Below are 18,683 nucleotides of genomic sequence, written 5' to 3'. Positions count from 1 at the left end.
CTAAAGCATTTTAAAATATTAACAATTAGTCTATAACCTCAAGTGAAACAGGTGGAAATATTTATTAATAGAAGTGAACAAAGTAGTTCTACTTACTAAGTTCATTTCTTTATTTAAACTTAAGTACAGCTTGGTTCTTTTTGTTTACTTTGGTATATTTCATATTGTTTTTCAACAGGCAGGGAAACATGAAGCCATTGTGAAGAATGTACATGACCTGCTGGCAAAGTTGGCTTGGGATTTTTCTCCTGAGCAACTTGATCATCTTTTTGATTGCTTTAAGGTAATAATTCAAATAGTAAAGTAGTACCATCTTTTCTTAAACAGAATTAATTAATTACTAATTAATTATGTTTACCTAATATATACTTACTATCAGATTTCACCAAAGAATCTTTCATGAAGAAATGATAGTTGCTTATTCTAGTCAGAATTTAACATTAGTTTTTATTATAGTTACCGTTTTCCATCACAGAATAATCGCATTTTTCACTCAGGTTATTTCAGTTTGTTTAATTTCTTCTGGTGACTTTTATTTTTGCATACTTTTGCATTTGGAAATGCAGGAGAGTGTTACTTACTATATAGAGCTAAAACAATACTCTAAACTGCAGTAGTTCTCTGGCGTAACATACATAAAATATAAAAGTGAGATTCAGAAAGAGTATTCAGAGTCTCTGACATCCTATCTGCATTAATCTATTTGGGTACTTTTTTATATTAAGTCCTTGTAGTTGGCAAAGTTTGTTAGAGAATATGTAGATTAGGAAGATAAAGTCATATGCCATTGTTATAAATGATTATTTTAGTAACCTTAAGCATTAGAATCACAGGAATTCTTGTTGAAAGTAATTTGTATTGCTCTTGGTAACTTCATTTGGTACAATTATTGAGGAAAACATTTGACATTATCTGTCAAAATGTATGATTCGTGTTCTGTGATAGACCTGTTGGATTTCTGATTGTGTACCTGAAAAAATTCATCATATGTTTATCAGGATACATGTTCAAAAATCTGTAGCAGGTGCCTGGGTAGGTCATTTGGTAGAGCAGGCAACTACTGATCTCAGTAAATACTGAAATCAATATTGGGAAGTTATTGTGGGTAATGTAAAAGTTAGTGTTTTGTTTTGTTTGTTTTAAAGATTTTATTTATTTATTTATTTATTTATTTGCCAGAGATCACAAGTAGGCAGAGAGGCAGGCAGAGAGAGAGGGAGAAACAGGCTCCCCGCCAAGCAAGGAGCCCAATGTGGGGCTCAATCCCAGGATCAAGGATCATGACGAGCCAAAGGCAGAGGCTTAATCCACTGAGCCACCCAGGCACCCCTGTAAAATTTAGTTTGATAACTTTTGAAATGGTGACGTATATTTAATAGTCTTGTGACAGGGGCACCTGGGTGGCTCAGTGGGTTAAGCCGCTGCCTTCAGCTCAGGTCATGATTTTGGGGTCCTGGGATCAAGTCCCGCATCGGGCTCTCTGCTCAGCAGGGAACCTGTTTCCTCCTCTCTCTCTCTCACTCTCTCTCTCTCTCTGCCTACTTGTGATGTCTCTCTGTCAAAAAAAAAAAAAAAAAAGTCATAAAGTCATTGTGACAGAAAGATGGAGTGGTATCAATTTTTCCTCTGTTTCTAATATTGGCAAGATTCTTTAACTATAATCATAATAAAAATTCTATAATCGAAGCGTAGCCCTTTGCCTTATTGTTTACTGAATGTCTGTTACTCAGTTAAAAGCATTATATTTTGAGATGTTTTATGATATAATTTATCTTGACTGGAAAGGTCTTTGGAAAAAAATGCCTCACTAAAAGCATTTAAAGCCTAGGTCATTTAACAGTTCATTGTAGCTTGTAACTAAGTGATCCTGACTTTCTCTAAATATTTGTCCTTAGTTATGTTTGCTTATCATATTGCTCAGATAATAAATATCAAATATCTATAAATATTTGAGTCCTTTATAAGTGTTCATCTACTAGACTACTAATTTCCAGTCCTTGACATTTTTTGTCAGAATTGTTAATTTATCGGGCACCTGAGTGGCTCAGTGGGTAAAGTTAATTAATAAAATCTTTTTTAAAAAATTGTTAATTTATCACAATTCCTCATGGTTTGAGATTCTCTTACTGTGTTACTGGTTTTCATATTCTTGGTGATTTTTTTTTTACCTGTTTGTTTTGTTTTGTTTTAAGATTTATTTATTGATTTGACAGACAGATCACAAGTAGGCAGAGAGGCAGGCAGAGAGAGAGGGAGAAGCAGGCTCCCCATGAGCAGAGATCCCAGTGGGGGGCTCAATCCCAGGACCCTGGGATGATGACCTGAGCTGAAAGCAGGAGCTTTAACCCACTGAGCCACCCAGGTGCCCCTCTTTTTACCTGTTTTTGAACTACTTCTCTCCTTTCTAGTGAGAGGTCATTCTTATCTTTTACATGCTTATTTTTCCTATTCCTCTTTTTTTTTTTTTTTTTTTTTTTTTTATTTAAGAGAGAGAGAGAAAAGAATGTGTGGGGGAGAGGTGTAGGAGGAGAGAGAGAATCTTAAGCAAGTACCACACTCAGCGTCAGGTTCAGTCCCACATCGCTGGATCATGACCTGAGGTGACATGAAGAGTCAGATACTTAACCAGCTGTAGCTACAGTGGTACTCTGTGTTCCTTTTTTAAATTCATTCCTGAGTATTTTGTATATCAGAACAGCCCTTGCCCATATTGACTACAAATTAATTTCTCATGGTTTTATTAGGACTTGAAATGAGGAATGAAGTATGATCTTAACTGTATGATTGGTTGTTGTGTTTTTTTTTTTTTTTTAATATTTTTATTTATTTATTTGACAGAGAGAGATCACAAGCAGGCAGAGAGGCAGGCAGAGAGAGAGGAGGAAGCAGGCTCCCCACTGAGCAGAGAGCCCGATGTGGGCCTCGATCCCAGGACCCTGAGATCATGACCTGAGCCGAAGGCAGCGGCTTAACCCACTGAGCCACCCAGGCGCCCTGGTTGTTGTGTTTTAATCCTCTTTGATTGTGTAGTTGTCACCTTTATCTGTTTTGTTCCTGTAATATCCATGATTATAATCATTTCCCAAAATCATTGGTAGTTTTTGTATTCCTTTTGTCATTTCAGAAGGAATTTTGCTGAGCTAAAACACTTTAGAAGCAAGCACTTAAGTTGTCTTTCCAGAAGTCTCATTTTTATTTCATTTTTTTGTATTTATCATGTTAAATTTTATGTCTCCATTACAAGCTATTTTTTTTTTTCTCAGGTTTCTGGATATTTAAGCAACTAGCAGCTCCTTATGTTCCTTATGTTCTAGTAACTACTGAAGACAAAGGAAAGAATACATGAAACTACCCCTATGTTGTATTAATTGGCCTTAAGGAACACTATTTTATTTTTATTTTATGAATTAAGTTTTTATTTTGAATGTTCACATGAACTTTATTTAATAATTCAGAGAATTGCATATGTTCTTTAGAGTTTTCTTCTGAAAACATGTTGCAGAAGTACAATATTAATCAAGATATTAATATTCAGGGGCGCCTGGGTGGCTCAGTGGGTTAAGCCACTGCCTTCGGCTCAGGTCATGATCTCAGGGTCCTGAGATCGAGTTCCGCATCGGGCTTTCTGCTCAGCAGGGAGCCTGCTTCCCTCTCTCTCTCTCTGCCTGCCTCTCCATCTACTTGTGATTTCTCTCTGTCAAATAAAAAAAAAAGATATTAATATTCATACTTTAAGTTCTATATCCATCACCATGTGGATTCTTCATTAGTCCTCTTATGGCCACACCAATTCTGTCTTAGCCCCACTTTACCTGTAACCCTTGACAACTGCTAGCTTGGTGTCTGTTTCTACATTTTGTCATTTTGAGGTTGTTAAATAAATGGAATCATATAACATATAGCCATATAGCAATAGGATAAGCAGACATAACTAAGGAGGACGTCCTGAGAGAACGTCAGGATCACTTGGGAACTTTTTTTACTTAACATAATTTTCTGCAAGCTCATACAGTTTGTTTATATATCTGTATTATATGTATATATTCTTGTATCCTGAGCAGTACTCTTGATATAACTTTTAACCACGTAGGGTTTATTTAACTGCTTATCATAAACGGACATAATGAGGTTTTTCTCATTTAGAACTTCTAAAAATAAAGCTGCTATGGAAATTGGTGTGCAGACTTTTTTTTGTAAACATAGTTTATCTGAGATTGCATTTGCTCTTATAGTGCACATATATATGTACATATATATATATATGATGCATAGTAGTTGTATATTACTATTTAGTTTAGTCTGTTGTAGTTTACATCTTTAGTTTACTTCTTTATAAAGCCATTTTATAAAGATACTGCTGTCCTATCAATATTAGTGTTCCAGTCCATGAATCTGGAATATCTTTCAGTTTTTTTGGAGCTCTCTTTCCATTTATTTAGATACTGTTTGATTTCAGCACTGTTTTGTTTTGTTTTTTTAAGATTTTATTTATTTATTAGAGAGAGCACACAAGCAGGAGAGCAGTAGGCAAAGGAAGAGGGAGAAGCAAATTCCCCCTGGAGCAGGGAGCCCAGTACAGGGCTTGATCCTAGGACCCTGGGTCTGAGCTGAAGGCAGGTGCTTAACTGACTGAGCCACCCAGGTGCCCCTCAGCAGTTCCCCCACCCCTTGGTATTCATTGCATTTTTGTTAAATTTATACTAAAGCAGTATGCTGTTTTTTATGTTACTGTGAGTAGAAGGGTTTTCTTCATTTGGGGATTGTTTTAATTTAATATATAGAAAAATGTATCGGGGCGCCTGGGTGGCTCAGTGGGTTAAAGCCTCTGCCTTCGGCTCAGGTCATGATCCCAGGGTCATGGGATCGAGCCCCGCATCGGGCTCTCTGCTCAGCGGGGAGCCTGCTTCCTCCTCTCTCTCTGCCTGCTTCTCTGCCTACTTGTGATCTCTGTCTGTCAAATAAATAAATAAAATCTTTAAAAAAAAAAAAAAAGAAAAAAAAAAGAAAAATGTATCTAACATGTATAGAAATACAGTTGAGCTTTTAAAATTTATTTTGTGTCCTGAAAACCTATCATGCCTTTTACTTGGGGGGGGGGGGGTATATTTTAATGGAGATCTTAGATTTTCTACATTTCTATGTACATGATCATATGATTTACAACTAGAGATAGTTTTACTTCTTCCCAATCTCATTACCTGTTGTTTTATTTTTTACATCCTTGTTTTTAGTAGCCCTAATTAAAACATATAACAAAATGTTGAGGGAGTGGTAAAAGTGGGGATTCTCAATGTTGAGTGCAAAACTTAAAAGTGTTTTGTTATTAAGTATGACATACATTGTCAGGTCTTTGTTTTTGCTGTTTATTGGATTTAAGAAATTCCCTTCTATTCCTCATTTTTTTAATGTTTTAGTTTTAAAAGTTTGTTGGATTTTGTCAAGTTTGCCTTCTCTACGTCTAGTGAGATACTGGCTATGTTGCACTGTTCTATGTTGCATTGACTGATATTTCTGTGTTCAAGTAGTCTTCCATGTCTATAATAAATCCCACTTCTTACAATGTATAATTCTTTTGTATATAATTCTTCCTGGATTTCTTTGTATTTTGTTGAGGATACTTCTGGCTTTTAAGAAGATGCCGGGGCGCCTGGGTGGCTCAGTGGATTTAAAGCCTCTGCCTTCTGCTCGGGTCATGATCCCCAGGGTCCTGGGATTGAGCCCTGCATCAGGTGCTCTGCTCATCGGGAAGCCTGCTTCCCTTCCTCTCTCTCTGCCTACTTGTGATCTCTGTCAAATTTAAAAAAAAAAAAATCCTTAAGAATATACCAAACCATTTTTCAGAATGACTATAATATTTTGTATTTCCAACCACAGTTTGAGTAATCCATTTTTTTAACATTATTCTCAGAGTTTTGTGTATTTATTATTTTTTTTTATTCTGATAGATGAACATTAAAGTTTCCTTGTGGTTTCAGTTTATATTTGGTTAATGGCAATGATTTTAAACATCTTTCATGTGCTCATTTGCCATAAAACAGTACCTGTTCATGCCTCTTGCCTATTTTCTATTTTCTAAATGCGTTGTTTTTTAAAATTACTGAATTTGCAGAGTTGGTTTTTTTGCTTTTGTTTTTGTTTGGTTGTTTTTTTGTTTTTTTTTTTTTAATTTGTCAGAGAGCACAAGCAGAGGAGGGGTAGAGGGAGAAGCAGGCGTCTCCACTGAGCAAGGAGCAAGATGCGGGGCTTGGTCCCAGGACCCTGGGATCATGACCTGAGCCAAAGACAGACATTTAACCCAGGAGTCCTACAGAATTCTTATGTATTCAACATGCTAAGTTGTTTCTTAGATAAGTTGTTTCTTAGATAGGTGGTATGCATATATTTTCTCCCAGTCTTTAGATTCTTTCATCCTCTTTTTTTTTTTTTAAGATTTTATTTATTCATTTGACAGAAAGGTCACAAATAGGCAGAGAGGCAGGCAGAGAGAGAAGGGGAAGCAGGATCCCTGATGAGCAGAGAGCCTGATGCAGGGCTCGATCCCAAGACTCTGAGATATGACCTGAGCCAAAGGCAGAGATTTAACCCACTGAGCCACCCAGGAGCCCCCTTTCATCCTCATCCTCTTTTTTTTTTTTTTTTTTTTTTTTTTTAAGAATTTATTTATTTATTTGTCAGAGAGAGAGCACAGGCAGACAGAGTGGCAGGCAAAGGCAGGGGGAGAAGCAGGCTCCCTGCCAAGCAAGGAGCCTGATGTGGGACTCGATCCCAGGAAGCTGGGATCATGACCCAAGCTGAAGGCAGCCGTTCAACCAACTGAGCCACCCAGGCATCCCCCCTTTCATCCTCTTAATAGGGTCTTTGACCAATAAAGTTCTTAATTTTGATGAGGTCTAGTTTATTTCCTGTGTGTGTCACACTTTTGGTGTCAAGACTGAGAACTTGTTGCCTATCTGTAAATCCCAAAGAATTTCTCCTATGTTCTGTATTTGAGAAAGTTTTAATATTTTGCAGTTAATGTATTACCCATATTGAGCTACCTTTGTTTAGATGTAGGATTTAGATTACAGGGTAAGTTTTTTGTTTTTGTTCATGTTGCTGTGTATGACCAGTGTTGCAGTACCGTTTTGTGAAAGGTAGTCTTTTATCTTGCCTAAATTAGTTCACTTTTGCCTCTTTGTCAAGTGTCAGACATACTTACTTTTTTAATTGCCCCCAACATGGGGCTTAAACTTATTCCTTGAGATCAAGAGTTTCACATGCTGTACTAACTGAGCTAGTCAGGCTAGTTAAAACATACTTATATGAATCTGTTTCTAGGTTCTCTTTCCATTTGTCAATCACTTGGCCAATACCACACATTTCAACACAATGTTGAATAGAAATGGCTAGAGCAGACATCATTGTGTTAGGGAGAGAAATTAATCAGTATATCACTGTTAAGAATGACGTTTACTGTGTGTTTTTTTACAGCTTCCCTTTATCAGATTATGAAAGTTCCCCTCCATTCTTACTTACATTTTTTTTAATGAATGGATTTGAATTTTGTGAGATGTTTTATTTGACATTGATGTGCATGTACCATTTTTACTCTTTACCTGTTAATGTGATAGGTTATATTAGTTATTTTCAACTGTTGCATCCTCAGATTAACTGCACTTGATCATGTTTTTTTTTTAACATGTTGGCTGAATTTCATTTACTAATACTATATTCAGGAATTTTATAATATATTCATGGGGTATATGATCTGTAGTTCTTTTTCTTTTGTATTTATCAGGGTGTATTTTGCTTCATAATGTAAACTTTGTGTATTTTTCTCCCTTTTTCTGGAAGAAATTATTATATATTAATGTTACTTCTTCTAAGTATTAGGTATAATATTTTACTGAAACCATCTGGGTTTGGTGATACTTGTTTTGGGGAGTTTTTGAATCCTGAATTCAGTTTCCTAGTCATTGTATTCTATTCAAGTAGTCTGTTTTGGCTGAATTGCAGTAATTTGTGTTTTTTAGTGATGTTTCGTGTAATTTTTCAAAGTTATATATGTAAAGTTGTTTTTGTTCTCTGTTATCCTTTAATGTCTATAGTGAGATCTCTGTTTTACTTTTTTTCCTAATAAATTTTTTTGTTTCTCTATTTCCCCCCGTAATCATTCACTTTATTTCTTAAAGTCTGCAGTCATGTGATAACCTTTCTCAGACTTATTTTGCTTAGCATATATACTCTAGCTCCAGCCACGCTTTTCTAAATGGCAACATTTTCACTCTTTTTATGGCTGAATAATATTCCATATTTGTATATGTTGTCTGGGGGTGGGGTTTGTGGTTATTTTGAAAAGAAGGTATATTCTGCACATTACGTAGAGTGGTTCTTTAATTGTCAGTTAAATCCTGTTCTTTGATGTTTTTTGTTGAGCTCAGTTTTTTGCTGGTATTCTGTCTAGTTCTTTCAGTTGTTGAAAGATGGATGTTGATGTCTCTCATTATTATGGATTTCCCTATTCTATCTTTGAAATCTGTCAGGTTTTGCTTCACATATTTTGTGGTATACACATACTTGATGCATATACATTTGGGATGCTCTTTTTTTTTTTTTTTTTGGTAGACTGACCTTTACTCAATGTATCTTACATACTCTTCTCTGAAATCTATTTTATATGCTATTGCTGTGGCCACTTCTGCTTTCCTTTAATGTTTGTATATCTTTTTGCATTTTTTTACTTCGACCCTGGCTACTTTATATCTAACAATATTAGTAGCTTCTCTTAAGCTCAGTCTTATAACTAAAATGACTAAACCATTTATATTGGGGTGCATGGGTTGCTTGGTAATTGAGCATCTGCCTTTGGCTCAGGTCGTGATCCCGGGGTCCTGAGATCAAGCCCACATCAGGCTCCCTGCTTGACAGGGGTCCTGCTTCTCCCTCTCTCTCTGCCTCTGCTTCTGTTCTTCTCTCACTATGTCTCTATCTCTGTCAAATAAATAGAGGTCTTAAAAAAAAAAAATTATCTTCCATCTTGAAGAAATAAAAATAAACCATTTATATTTAATGAGACTTTTGATACATTAGGGTTTAAGCTTGCTATTTTATTTATTGTATTGTATTATTCTCTTCTGTCTGCCCTGAGGAATGTTCTAAATTTTAGGTTTCTTTTTTTCTATTTTTATTTTTCTGTATTGTATTCTATTTTTAGGTTTCTATTTTTATATTTTTAGGTTTCTGTTTTTATTTTTCTGTATTGTATTGAAATATGTCTTTGTATGGCCTTTTGAGTATCTTTAGTAATTCAAACACATGTCATCTCATCGTTGACATATATAAAATCTTCTAAAATATACAATTTTTTTCTTTTTTAAATTGTGCTAATACATACAGCATAAAATTTATCATCTTAACTATGTTTAAGTATATGGTTCATTGGTATTAAATATGATAGTAATGTGCAACTGTAACCAGCATTCAGTCTGTTCCTGGAGCTGTTTGTTTTTCTTATAAAACTGATACCCATTAGACAGTAAGAACTTATTCCTCTCTGTGAAGCCCCTGGCATCCATCATTCTGCTTTCTGTCTATATGATTTTCACTGCTCTGATATGTCATATAGAAGTGAAATCATACAATACTTGCTATCTTTTAGTGACTTCATTATTTCACTAACCATACTGTCTTATTCCTATTGTAACATGCTTCAGAATTTTCTTTCTCTTTAAATGAGTAATATTCCACTGAATACATAGGCCACATTTGTTTATCCATTTTTGACAGAGTTTACAAGTAAGCAGAGAGGCAGGCACAGGGAGAGAGGAGGAAGCAAGCTCCCCATGGAGCAGAGAGCCTGGCATGGGGCTCGATCCCAGTACCCTGGGATTATGACCAGAAAGGCAGAGAGAGGCTTAACCCACTGAGCCACCCAGGTGCCCCAGTAATGGACCATTTATATATCTTTTTAGAAAAATGTCCTTTGCCTGTTTTTTAATTTGAGTTGTTTGGTTTTTTGTTTGTTTGTTTTTAAATTTTAGGACTTCTTAATGTGTTTTGTATATGATGCTTTTAATTTTTTTTTAATATTTTATTTATTTATTTGAGAGAGAGACAGTGAGAGAGAGTATGAGCGAGGAGAAGGTCAGAGAGAGAAGCAGACTCCCCATGGAGCCGGGAGCCTGATGCGGGACATGATCCCAGGAATCCAGGATCATGACCTGAGCCGAAGGCAGTTGTCCAACCAACTGAGCCACCCAGGCGTCCCTGATGCTTTTAATTTCTAATATGGAATTTTAAAATCTTTAATGATAAAGTCCTTAATAATAAATGGAGTGTTTTTTCTTGAATTTAGATTATTCTGTCCTATGAATACAGTGAGATTTTTCAAATGAGATGTGGTTAATTAAGTGCTCAGTTAAGCTAAATTAATAGTTTGTGTGTGTGGCTGTGCTGAATTCAGTATAGTTTATCGAAAGCCATGTAATTAAAACAGTAATGACCTGATATAAATGGATATATAAATCATAACGTTTGTGAGGTTTACATAATTTACACTTTTTTTTTAGGCAAGTTGGACTAATGCCAGTAAAAAGCAACGCGAAAAGTTACTGGAGCTGATTCGTCGTCTTGCAGAAGATGATAAAGATGGTGTGATGGCACACAAAGTTTTGAACCTGCTTTGGAATCTGGCCCATAGTGATGATGTGCCTGTAGACATCATGGACTTAGCTCTCAGTGCCCACATAAAAATACTAGATTACAGTTGTTCCCAGGTATGGGAGTGGTTCTTTACTTGTTTTTTCTTACCTTTTTCCCTTTACCATGAGAATGATTTAGTTATAAGATAATTCCATTATTTTTGTTTTTACACTAATCTTTGAAAAACTGACTTACCTTTGCTTTTTCTGCATTTTTTTAATACCATTTACTAAGCACTTTTACCTCTCTACAAAAAAAGATTTGTGTAGGTAAAACAAGTTTTTATGTAATAGTATTATAGTTCAGTATATGAAGGTAAAATAGAATCATGAATTATTAAAGCTGGTAGTGACTTTGGAGGGAAAATCTTCCTCAGAAGTTAATAAAGCTAAGAGAATTTCCTGAATAAAGCTTTCTTTATGTAAGTCACAATACAAGTATTTTCCCTTTTTTTTTTTTTAAGATTTTATTTGTTTTTTTGACAGACAGAGATCACAGGTAGGCAAAGAGAGAGAGAGAGAGGAAGGGAAGCAGGCTCCAGCCAAGCAGAGAACCTGATGCGGGGCTGGATCCCAGGACCCTGAGATCATGACCTGAGTGGAAGGCAAAAGCTTTATTTAATTCACTGAGGCACCCAGGTGCACCTTTTTTTTTTTTTTTTTTAAGATTTATTTATTTATTTATTTAGCATACAGAGAGATATCACAAGTAGACAGGAGAGGCAGGCAAAGAGAGAGGGAGAAACCGGCTCCCCGCTGAGCGGAGAGCCCCATGCAGGACTCAATCCCAGGACCCTGAGTTCATGACCTAACCCACTGAGCCACCCATGCGCCCATTTTTCCTATATTTAACTTCTGCTACTTAGGTTTATTGCTTTCAGGTATGCATTTTTATATAGTTACTTATATTTTCAGACCTATTTCTGGATTTTTATAAGTGCTTTACCATATTTGTAATTGGTTGGTTAAAGAATTTTTAAAAAATAAAAAGACTGGACAGGGTTGTTCTTAGTTCTCTGAGGGCTTCACTTTTAGTTGGACTTGAATTTAATCAGTTCTAGCAAGGTCAAGATGATATTAACACATATTGGAAGCCAAGTGTTTGCAGTCTTAAGTTATTTATTGCACTGATTGCCTTAATCAAAAAAAGTACTGCTGGGGCACCTGGGTTATTCAGACAGTTAATCGTCTGCCTTCAGCTCAGGTCAGGATCCTAGGATCTTGGGATCAAGACCCTCATGCTCAGCAGGGGTCCTGCTTCTCCCTCACTCTCTGCCTGTGCTCTTCCCCCAGCTGTATGCTCTCTGCCTCTCAAATAAATAAATAAAATCTTAAAAAAAAAAAAAAAGTACATACACACACACACATTTAGAGAACTGGGTGAATTCAGAGAACATTATTTTGGATACTTAAAAATGAAGTTATCATTCATAGTCTGGGTTAGTTAATTGCAAGTGTCAATGTAAAACTGATTTTTTTTTTTTAAATTCTGAGGAAGAGATAAATTAAAATTTATCCTAACCACTGTCTTAAGTAGATTAAAAACAGGAGAGTTGGGGGCGTCTGGGTGCCTCATTGGGTTAAAGCCTCTGCTTTCGGCTCAGGTCATGGTCCCAGGGTCCTGGGATCGAGCCTAGCATCGGGCTCTCTACTCAGCAGGGAGCCTGCTTCCCTCTCTCTCTCTGCCTTTCGCCTACCTGAGATATCTGTTAAATAAATAAAATCTTTTAAAAAAACAAAACATGGAAATTTTGAAAATCATAGTGACAGGGGAGCCTACCTGGATGGTTTAGTCGATTGAGTTTCCAACCCTAGGTTTCATGGAAGCACTATGTTAGGCTCTGTGCTCAGCAGCATTCTGCTTCAGATTCTCTTCCTTTGTCTCTCCCTCTGCCCCTCCCCACACACCCTCTCTCTAAATAAATAAAGTCTTAAAAATTATAGTGGAAGTGATATATTAGATTTGCAGTTATGCAGTAGGAGTTTCAGATTTATCAAAGGAAAAAAAAGACTCCAGTTATTTTATTGGATGACAGTATTTGATTTTTCATTGATTGACTCATTGTACTTGACTACAATAAATTTTTATCTGGCATATCAAATGGTTACGAAGACCTTGAGTTTAAATTCTATTTTATTAAATAGAGTAGTGTTACAAGGCTCATAGCAACACACTTACTGTAAAAGCTCAAATGCTGGGTGGCTCAGTGGGCCTTCAGCTGGGGTCATGATCCCACAGTCCTGGGTTGGAGCCCCACATCAGGCTCTCTGCTCAGCGAGGAGCCTGCTTCCTCCTCTATCTTTATCTTTCTCTCTGCCTACTTGTGATTTCCGTCTGTCAAATAAATAAAAATCTACAAAAAAAAAAAAGCTCAAGTGTTACTTCTTCCTTTATTCAGTTGTTGGTATCTTTGCCTGGCACAGTGTCCTAAGTTATCACATTAGTAGATAACTGGATTTTATGGGATTTAATAAAAAGAGTTTTTGTTTTTCAACTTTAGCTATCATTTGGTGTATTTTTTTATTTTATTATCATCATTATTATTATGTTATATTAGTCACCATACAGAATATCATTTGGTTGGTTGGTTGGTTTTGTTTTTTTAAAGATTTTACTTATTTATTTGACAGAGACAGCGAGAAAACAAATACAAACAGTGGGAGTGGGAGAGGGAGAAGCAGGCTTCCCACATAGCAGGGAGCCCAGTACGGGGGCTTTATCCCAGGAACCTGGGATCATGACCTGAGCCGAAGGCAGACGCTTAGCAACTGAGCCACCCAGGCGCCCCCATCATAAGGGGTTTGTTTTGTTTGGGGGTTTTTTTGGCTTTTGTTGTAGTGTTCCATAATTCATTGTTTGCATATAACACCCAGTGCTCCATGCAGTAAGCCCTCCTCAATACCCATCACCTGCCTAACGTATCTCCCCAACCCCTCCCTTCTGATACCCTGTTTGTTTTCCAGAGTCCAGTCTCTTATGGTTCATGATGTAGTTATTTAAAACAAATGAATATGTTATTCTCTTGCCCTGTCAATCCAAAGCACTTTTTTAACGAGTCATGATGCATTTAATATTCATGAATAAATATTTTTAAATCCATAAAAATGTTCATAGAATACAGCCCTATAATTTCACATTTCCTGGGGAAAAAATTAATTTTTTCCTGGGGAATGATTAAAAAAAAAAAAAGCATGACATTTACAGACTAGACCATTATTCTTTTCTTTTCCCTCCCTCTTTCTCTCTCTCTCTTTTTTTTTTTTTTTTTAAGATTTTATTTATTTATTTTAGAGGGAGAGAGCACGAGAACATGGGTGCATGCACCAGCTGGGAGGGGGAAGAGGGAGAAAATCCCAACCAGACTCTGCCCTAAGTGCTGAACTGACACACAGCTCAATTTCTCCACTATGAGATCATGACCTAAACCAAAAGAAATTATCTTAACAGCTAAGTCACCCAGGGATCCCCTGGAATAGACCATTTTTTGCTGAAATGAAATGAATGAAAAGGGAAAATCACATAAATACATGAATATACTCTTCAGCATATTGTGTAGTCATTAAAATGTCTGTTGGTGGATGGCTGTCCATGGTATTTAGTGGAAATACTTAATGTAAGAACTGTTTTGTTTCTAAAAGAGATATACATGTGCTTGCAAAATGTACTTTAAGTGAGACAATAAAGAAATACACAAAATTGGCTTTACTTCCATTCACATGTACAGAAATAGAATCATTCCAATTAAAAATCTTAGTACACTTGTGAATTTCTGATTACTAGTGATCTTGATAAGAAAAAAGCAAGTACACATTTTCGCATATTAGAAATAAACATATTCCTACAACATCCATGAATGTTCTTAGTTTGCCTTTAGGGTGAGTGCCTGTATCTGTTTTCTGTAACATTCTTACATGTTGGGTTTTTTTAAGTTTTATTATAATAAGAGATGCATATATTTTTAAATAATACAAAGTTTATGTAAAGTGTGTTTATTGCATAATTTTTCACATGTATTCTCATTGTTATTTTCTGGATTAAAGGTAAACTTTTAGGTTCCCTGCTCCTATTAAAAAAAATATGCTAACATCATACTCATATGGTAACCATTTGGATTATATGTTTTTGCCAAGTTTTGTAATACCAGAACCTTATAAAACACTGAATAGAAATGAAATCTTCACAATGAGCAAATATTTTTAAATCAGACTTATTAATATGCCTAAACTTGGGACTCATATCTTGGTGCATATATATCTAAATCTGGATTACTCCATTTTTATAGTAGTATATTTACTCCATTTACATTTTGGAACTTTGGTGATCATTTCAAAATAAGAACATACTTATTCCTAATTTTTATGATCCTTACTTAAAAGCTTTTCTACTTTGTTATTCTCAGAATAATTTGAAGACAGAATTATATTGAATACTGGTCTGTATAGCCATTAACTTTTTGTGTGTGTTTAAGGATCGAGACACACAGAAGATCCAGTGGATAGATCGCTTTATAGAAGAACTTCGTACAAATGACAAGTGGGTAATTCCTGCACTAAAACAAATAAGAGAAATTTGTAGTTTGTTTGGTGAAGCACCTCAAAACTTGAGGTAAGGCTTTTAATATAGAAAATTTTCTAATTTTTAATGTATATATTATGGTGAAAACAGCGTACCAATTAATGCAAATGTTAAAATAGCAATTTAATATCAGAATCAAAAGATACTGACTTTGAGCTGTATGTTCAAAATGGTCTTGGACTTCTAGCTGATATACCAAACATTATGGCATGGGTTGTATTTATCCCACTCTTGAGTTTGTTTTACCCTTTTTATGGGTTTCAAGATAAGAATTAATTTATGAAAGATTATATTCAAAGATACTTTTTACTATGTTTATTTTACTTATATTTTTCTTAAAGAGCAAATTTTATGTGTTTGGCCTTGATGCTAAATGGTTATGGAAATAATTTACCTTTTACTTTCTTGTAATCAATTTGGAACTAATGACACAAGAAAAAAATAATATGGATAAATCTTGGGAATAGTGCAACAGGGTTTACAGTGCAGATAGGATTCCTGATAGTGAGCCCTAGTTTTTTTCTAACCTGCAATAATCATAGATGTTCTAACCATTTAGAAGCAGTTTCCTTGGGGCGCCTGGGTGGCTCAGTAGGTTAAAGCCTCTGCCTTAGCTCAGGTCATGATCCCAGGGTTTTGGGATCAAGCCAAGCTTTCTGCTCAGCAGGGAGCCTCCTTCCCTTCCTCTCTCTCTGTCTGCCTCTCTGCCTACTTGTGATCTCTGTCTGTCAAATAAATAAATAAAATCTTAAAAAAAAAAAAAAAGCCATTTTCTTGTAAGACAGTTACATGATTGCCAAAATTTTTCACAGTTGTAGGTGGATATAAATGTATGTGCCAACAGGATTCCTGTTCAAAGTGAATTACAGAATGCCTTTTTTTTTTTTTCCCTTATTTTTTGGAGAGAGTAAAAAAGTAGGCATGATGGGGTAGAACTACTGGGGGTAGACAGATCATCTGGAACAGGCTCCTCACCCAGACCAGAGCTTGATGTAAGGCTTGATCTCATGACCATAAGATTATGACCTGAGCTGAAGTCAAGAATTAGATGCTTAACCAACTGAGCTGACCAGAAGTCTTTATAGAATCCCACTTCTATGCTTTAATTTTTCAAGTTGGATTTTGATTCTTTTTTCCCCAATGCTGGAAAAATTACATGAAATTAGGAACCTTTGTGGGCATAAATACTAGAGGAAATCATGAAATAATCTATAGATACAATTTTTTTTTAATAAAGGACATACATGTCTTTTATCAGACAGACCCATTTTTTGGTTGCTTATTTATTCATGCAGTAATTATATAGTCTTCAAAGGCAGATGATTTAATCACCAGTGGATTAATAATGATGTGAGCATTAGATGGTTCCATTGAAAATGGCAAAACAAAGGGATCTGGGTATCTTTCTGGTTGTTTCCAAGGGCAAAAGTGGTTGCAAATTCAGTGTTACAGAATGAACTTTTAAGGGCTAATATACTTGCTCATGCAAATTTGTTCCTGTGCTTTGATATTTATGTAAGATTAATATCATGGTTGAAGTTGGAGAATACTGATTGATGATTTTCATGTAAAATGAGAATGTTAGAATAAATATGTTTCGAGATCATGATTATTTAAATTGCTTGATACTTTGGTCTTTAAAGGAAGATATTAACCCAGTTTTTATTATGAAAGTAAAACATTTTAAATATCTGAATTTTAGCAGCTGGCATAGTCTCTGTAAATTCTTAGTTAAAACAGTGTTCATTGCCTAATTATACTGTTAAGTCGTTCTCGTTTTAGTCAAACTCAGCGAAGTCCCCATGTATTTTATCGTCATGATTTAATCAACCAGCTTCAGCACAATCATGCCTTAGTTACTTTGGTGGCAGAAAACCTTGCAAATTACATGAATAGTATTCGACTGTATGCTAGAGGTATGTATTATAAACTACAATTAACTGTTGGGAATCAGCATAGGTTTCCCTTCTTTGGTTTTTGTTTTATCCTCAGTATTATGTCAGAAATGAAAATACATGTATTTTTACATGGATCAGAAGATGGAAGTGAAATACTCTTAAAAATCCATTCAGCAACCCAAAATTTACACCAACTAAACTTTAGGTCAGCTTTTCAAGGCATGTTACTAAATGCTTATCTTTTCACATCTCGGAGCTCTGTCTACTATTACCACATCAGTTGCTATTCTTTTGGGTATTTCTGAACTTTAAATTTTTGCATTCACTTGCCACACTGCTTTTCAAGAAAACTTGATTAATAATCCCTTTGTTTTGGAGTAATACATTACAGTTGTTTTTAATAAAAAAAAACATTTATGGGCGCCTGGGTGGCTCAGTGGGTTAGGCCGCTGCCTTCGGCTCAGGTCATGATCTCAGGGTCCTGGGATCGAGTCCCGCATCGGGTTCTCTGCTCAGCGGGGAGCCTGCTTCCCTCTCTCTCTGCCTGCCTTTCCGTCTGCTTGTGATTTCTGTCAAATAAATAAATAAAATCTTTTAAAAAATAAATAAATAAATAATAGAACATTTAACATGTTCCATTGTTCAAAAAAAATTATTAGCAATTTACAGATGATGATATATGTTCTCATTGGTTCTAAGATTATGGAATTGTTTAAATATGTTGACATAAACTTTCCTCTGGTCTCAACCAAAAATCTTTTTAATATTTGCCATATGAGGACTCTCTTCTTGGTGCTTTAAAGATCAATTTGGGGCGCCTGGGTGGCTCAGTGGGTTAAAGCCTCTGCCTTCCGCTCCGGTCATGATCCTGGAATCCTGGGATGAAGCCCCACAGTAGGGTTCCCTGCTCTGCAGGAAGTCTGCTTCCTCCTCCTCTCTCTCTGCCTGCCTCTCTGCCTACTTGTGATCTCTGTCTGTCAAAGAAATAAAATATTTTTTTAAAAAAATCAATTCCAATATTATGTGTCCTTATCAAAAGCTTTACTGGAATGTATGTGTGCTGGAATACAAAGCATTCTTCCAATATCTGTACCTCCTCTGTATTACACCAGATTTGTAGACAAACAGACAAAAACCCGGCTGCCTTGTAGGTCCAATTTTGTATGTTTAAGTAAGGAAGAGAAAAGTTTTCTGCCCTCCAGTTGAAAACCGGATTGAGCATAATGTGTAGCTGAAACCACTACTACTCTGTTAATGTGCTATGTCAGGAGTTACATACTAAAAATGTGGATATTTTTAATTCTCATTATTTGATATAGTGGTGGGCTCTTTGCTTGTGCTTGTGCCTTAGATAGTTGAGGTGTATATTGTTTGATGATTTGGTTAATAGGTGCTTATAAAAATCCCTCCCGAGCAGGGAGCTCTGGGACCATGACCCAAACCCAAGGCAGATGCCCAACCACTGCGTGACCCAGGCACCCAAGTATAAAAAGTATTTTTACCTAGTATTACTCATTTTATTGAACTAGT

At 35.7% G+C, this 18,683-nt stretch overlaps 1 protein-coding gene across 4 annotated transcripts in view; it reads left to right on the top strand.

The window, feature by feature from the left end:
* LOC132008035 (probable ubiquitin carboxyl-terminal hydrolase FAF-X) overlaps window positions 1–18,683 on the top strand; it is a 161,853-nt gene that overhangs the window by 57,333 nt on the left and 85,837 nt on the right. For all 4 annotated transcript variants that reach the window (XM_059386433.1, XM_059386429.1, XM_059386430.1 and 1 more), the window contains 4 exons: window positions 179–283; window positions 10,548–10,754; window positions 15,149–15,285; window positions 17,038–17,171. In XM_059386433.1, the coding sequence (XP_059242416.1) occupies window positions 179–283; window positions 10,548–10,754; window positions 15,149–15,285; window positions 17,038–17,171 (583 nt within the window). The remainder of the gene's footprint in view (window positions 1–178; window positions 284–10,547; window positions 10,755–15,148; window positions 15,286–17,037; window positions 17,172–18,683) is intronic.

This window comes from Mustela nigripes, unplaced genomic scaffold (genome assembly GCF_022355385.1).
Source record: "Mustela nigripes isolate SB6536 unplaced genomic scaffold, MUSNIG.SB6536 HiC_scaffold_20, whole genome shotgun sequence".
Lineage (NCBI taxonomy): Eukaryota > Metazoa > Chordata > Mammalia > Carnivora > Mustelidae > Mustela > Mustela nigripes.
This window is presented reverse-complemented; position numbering and strand designations above follow the sequence as displayed.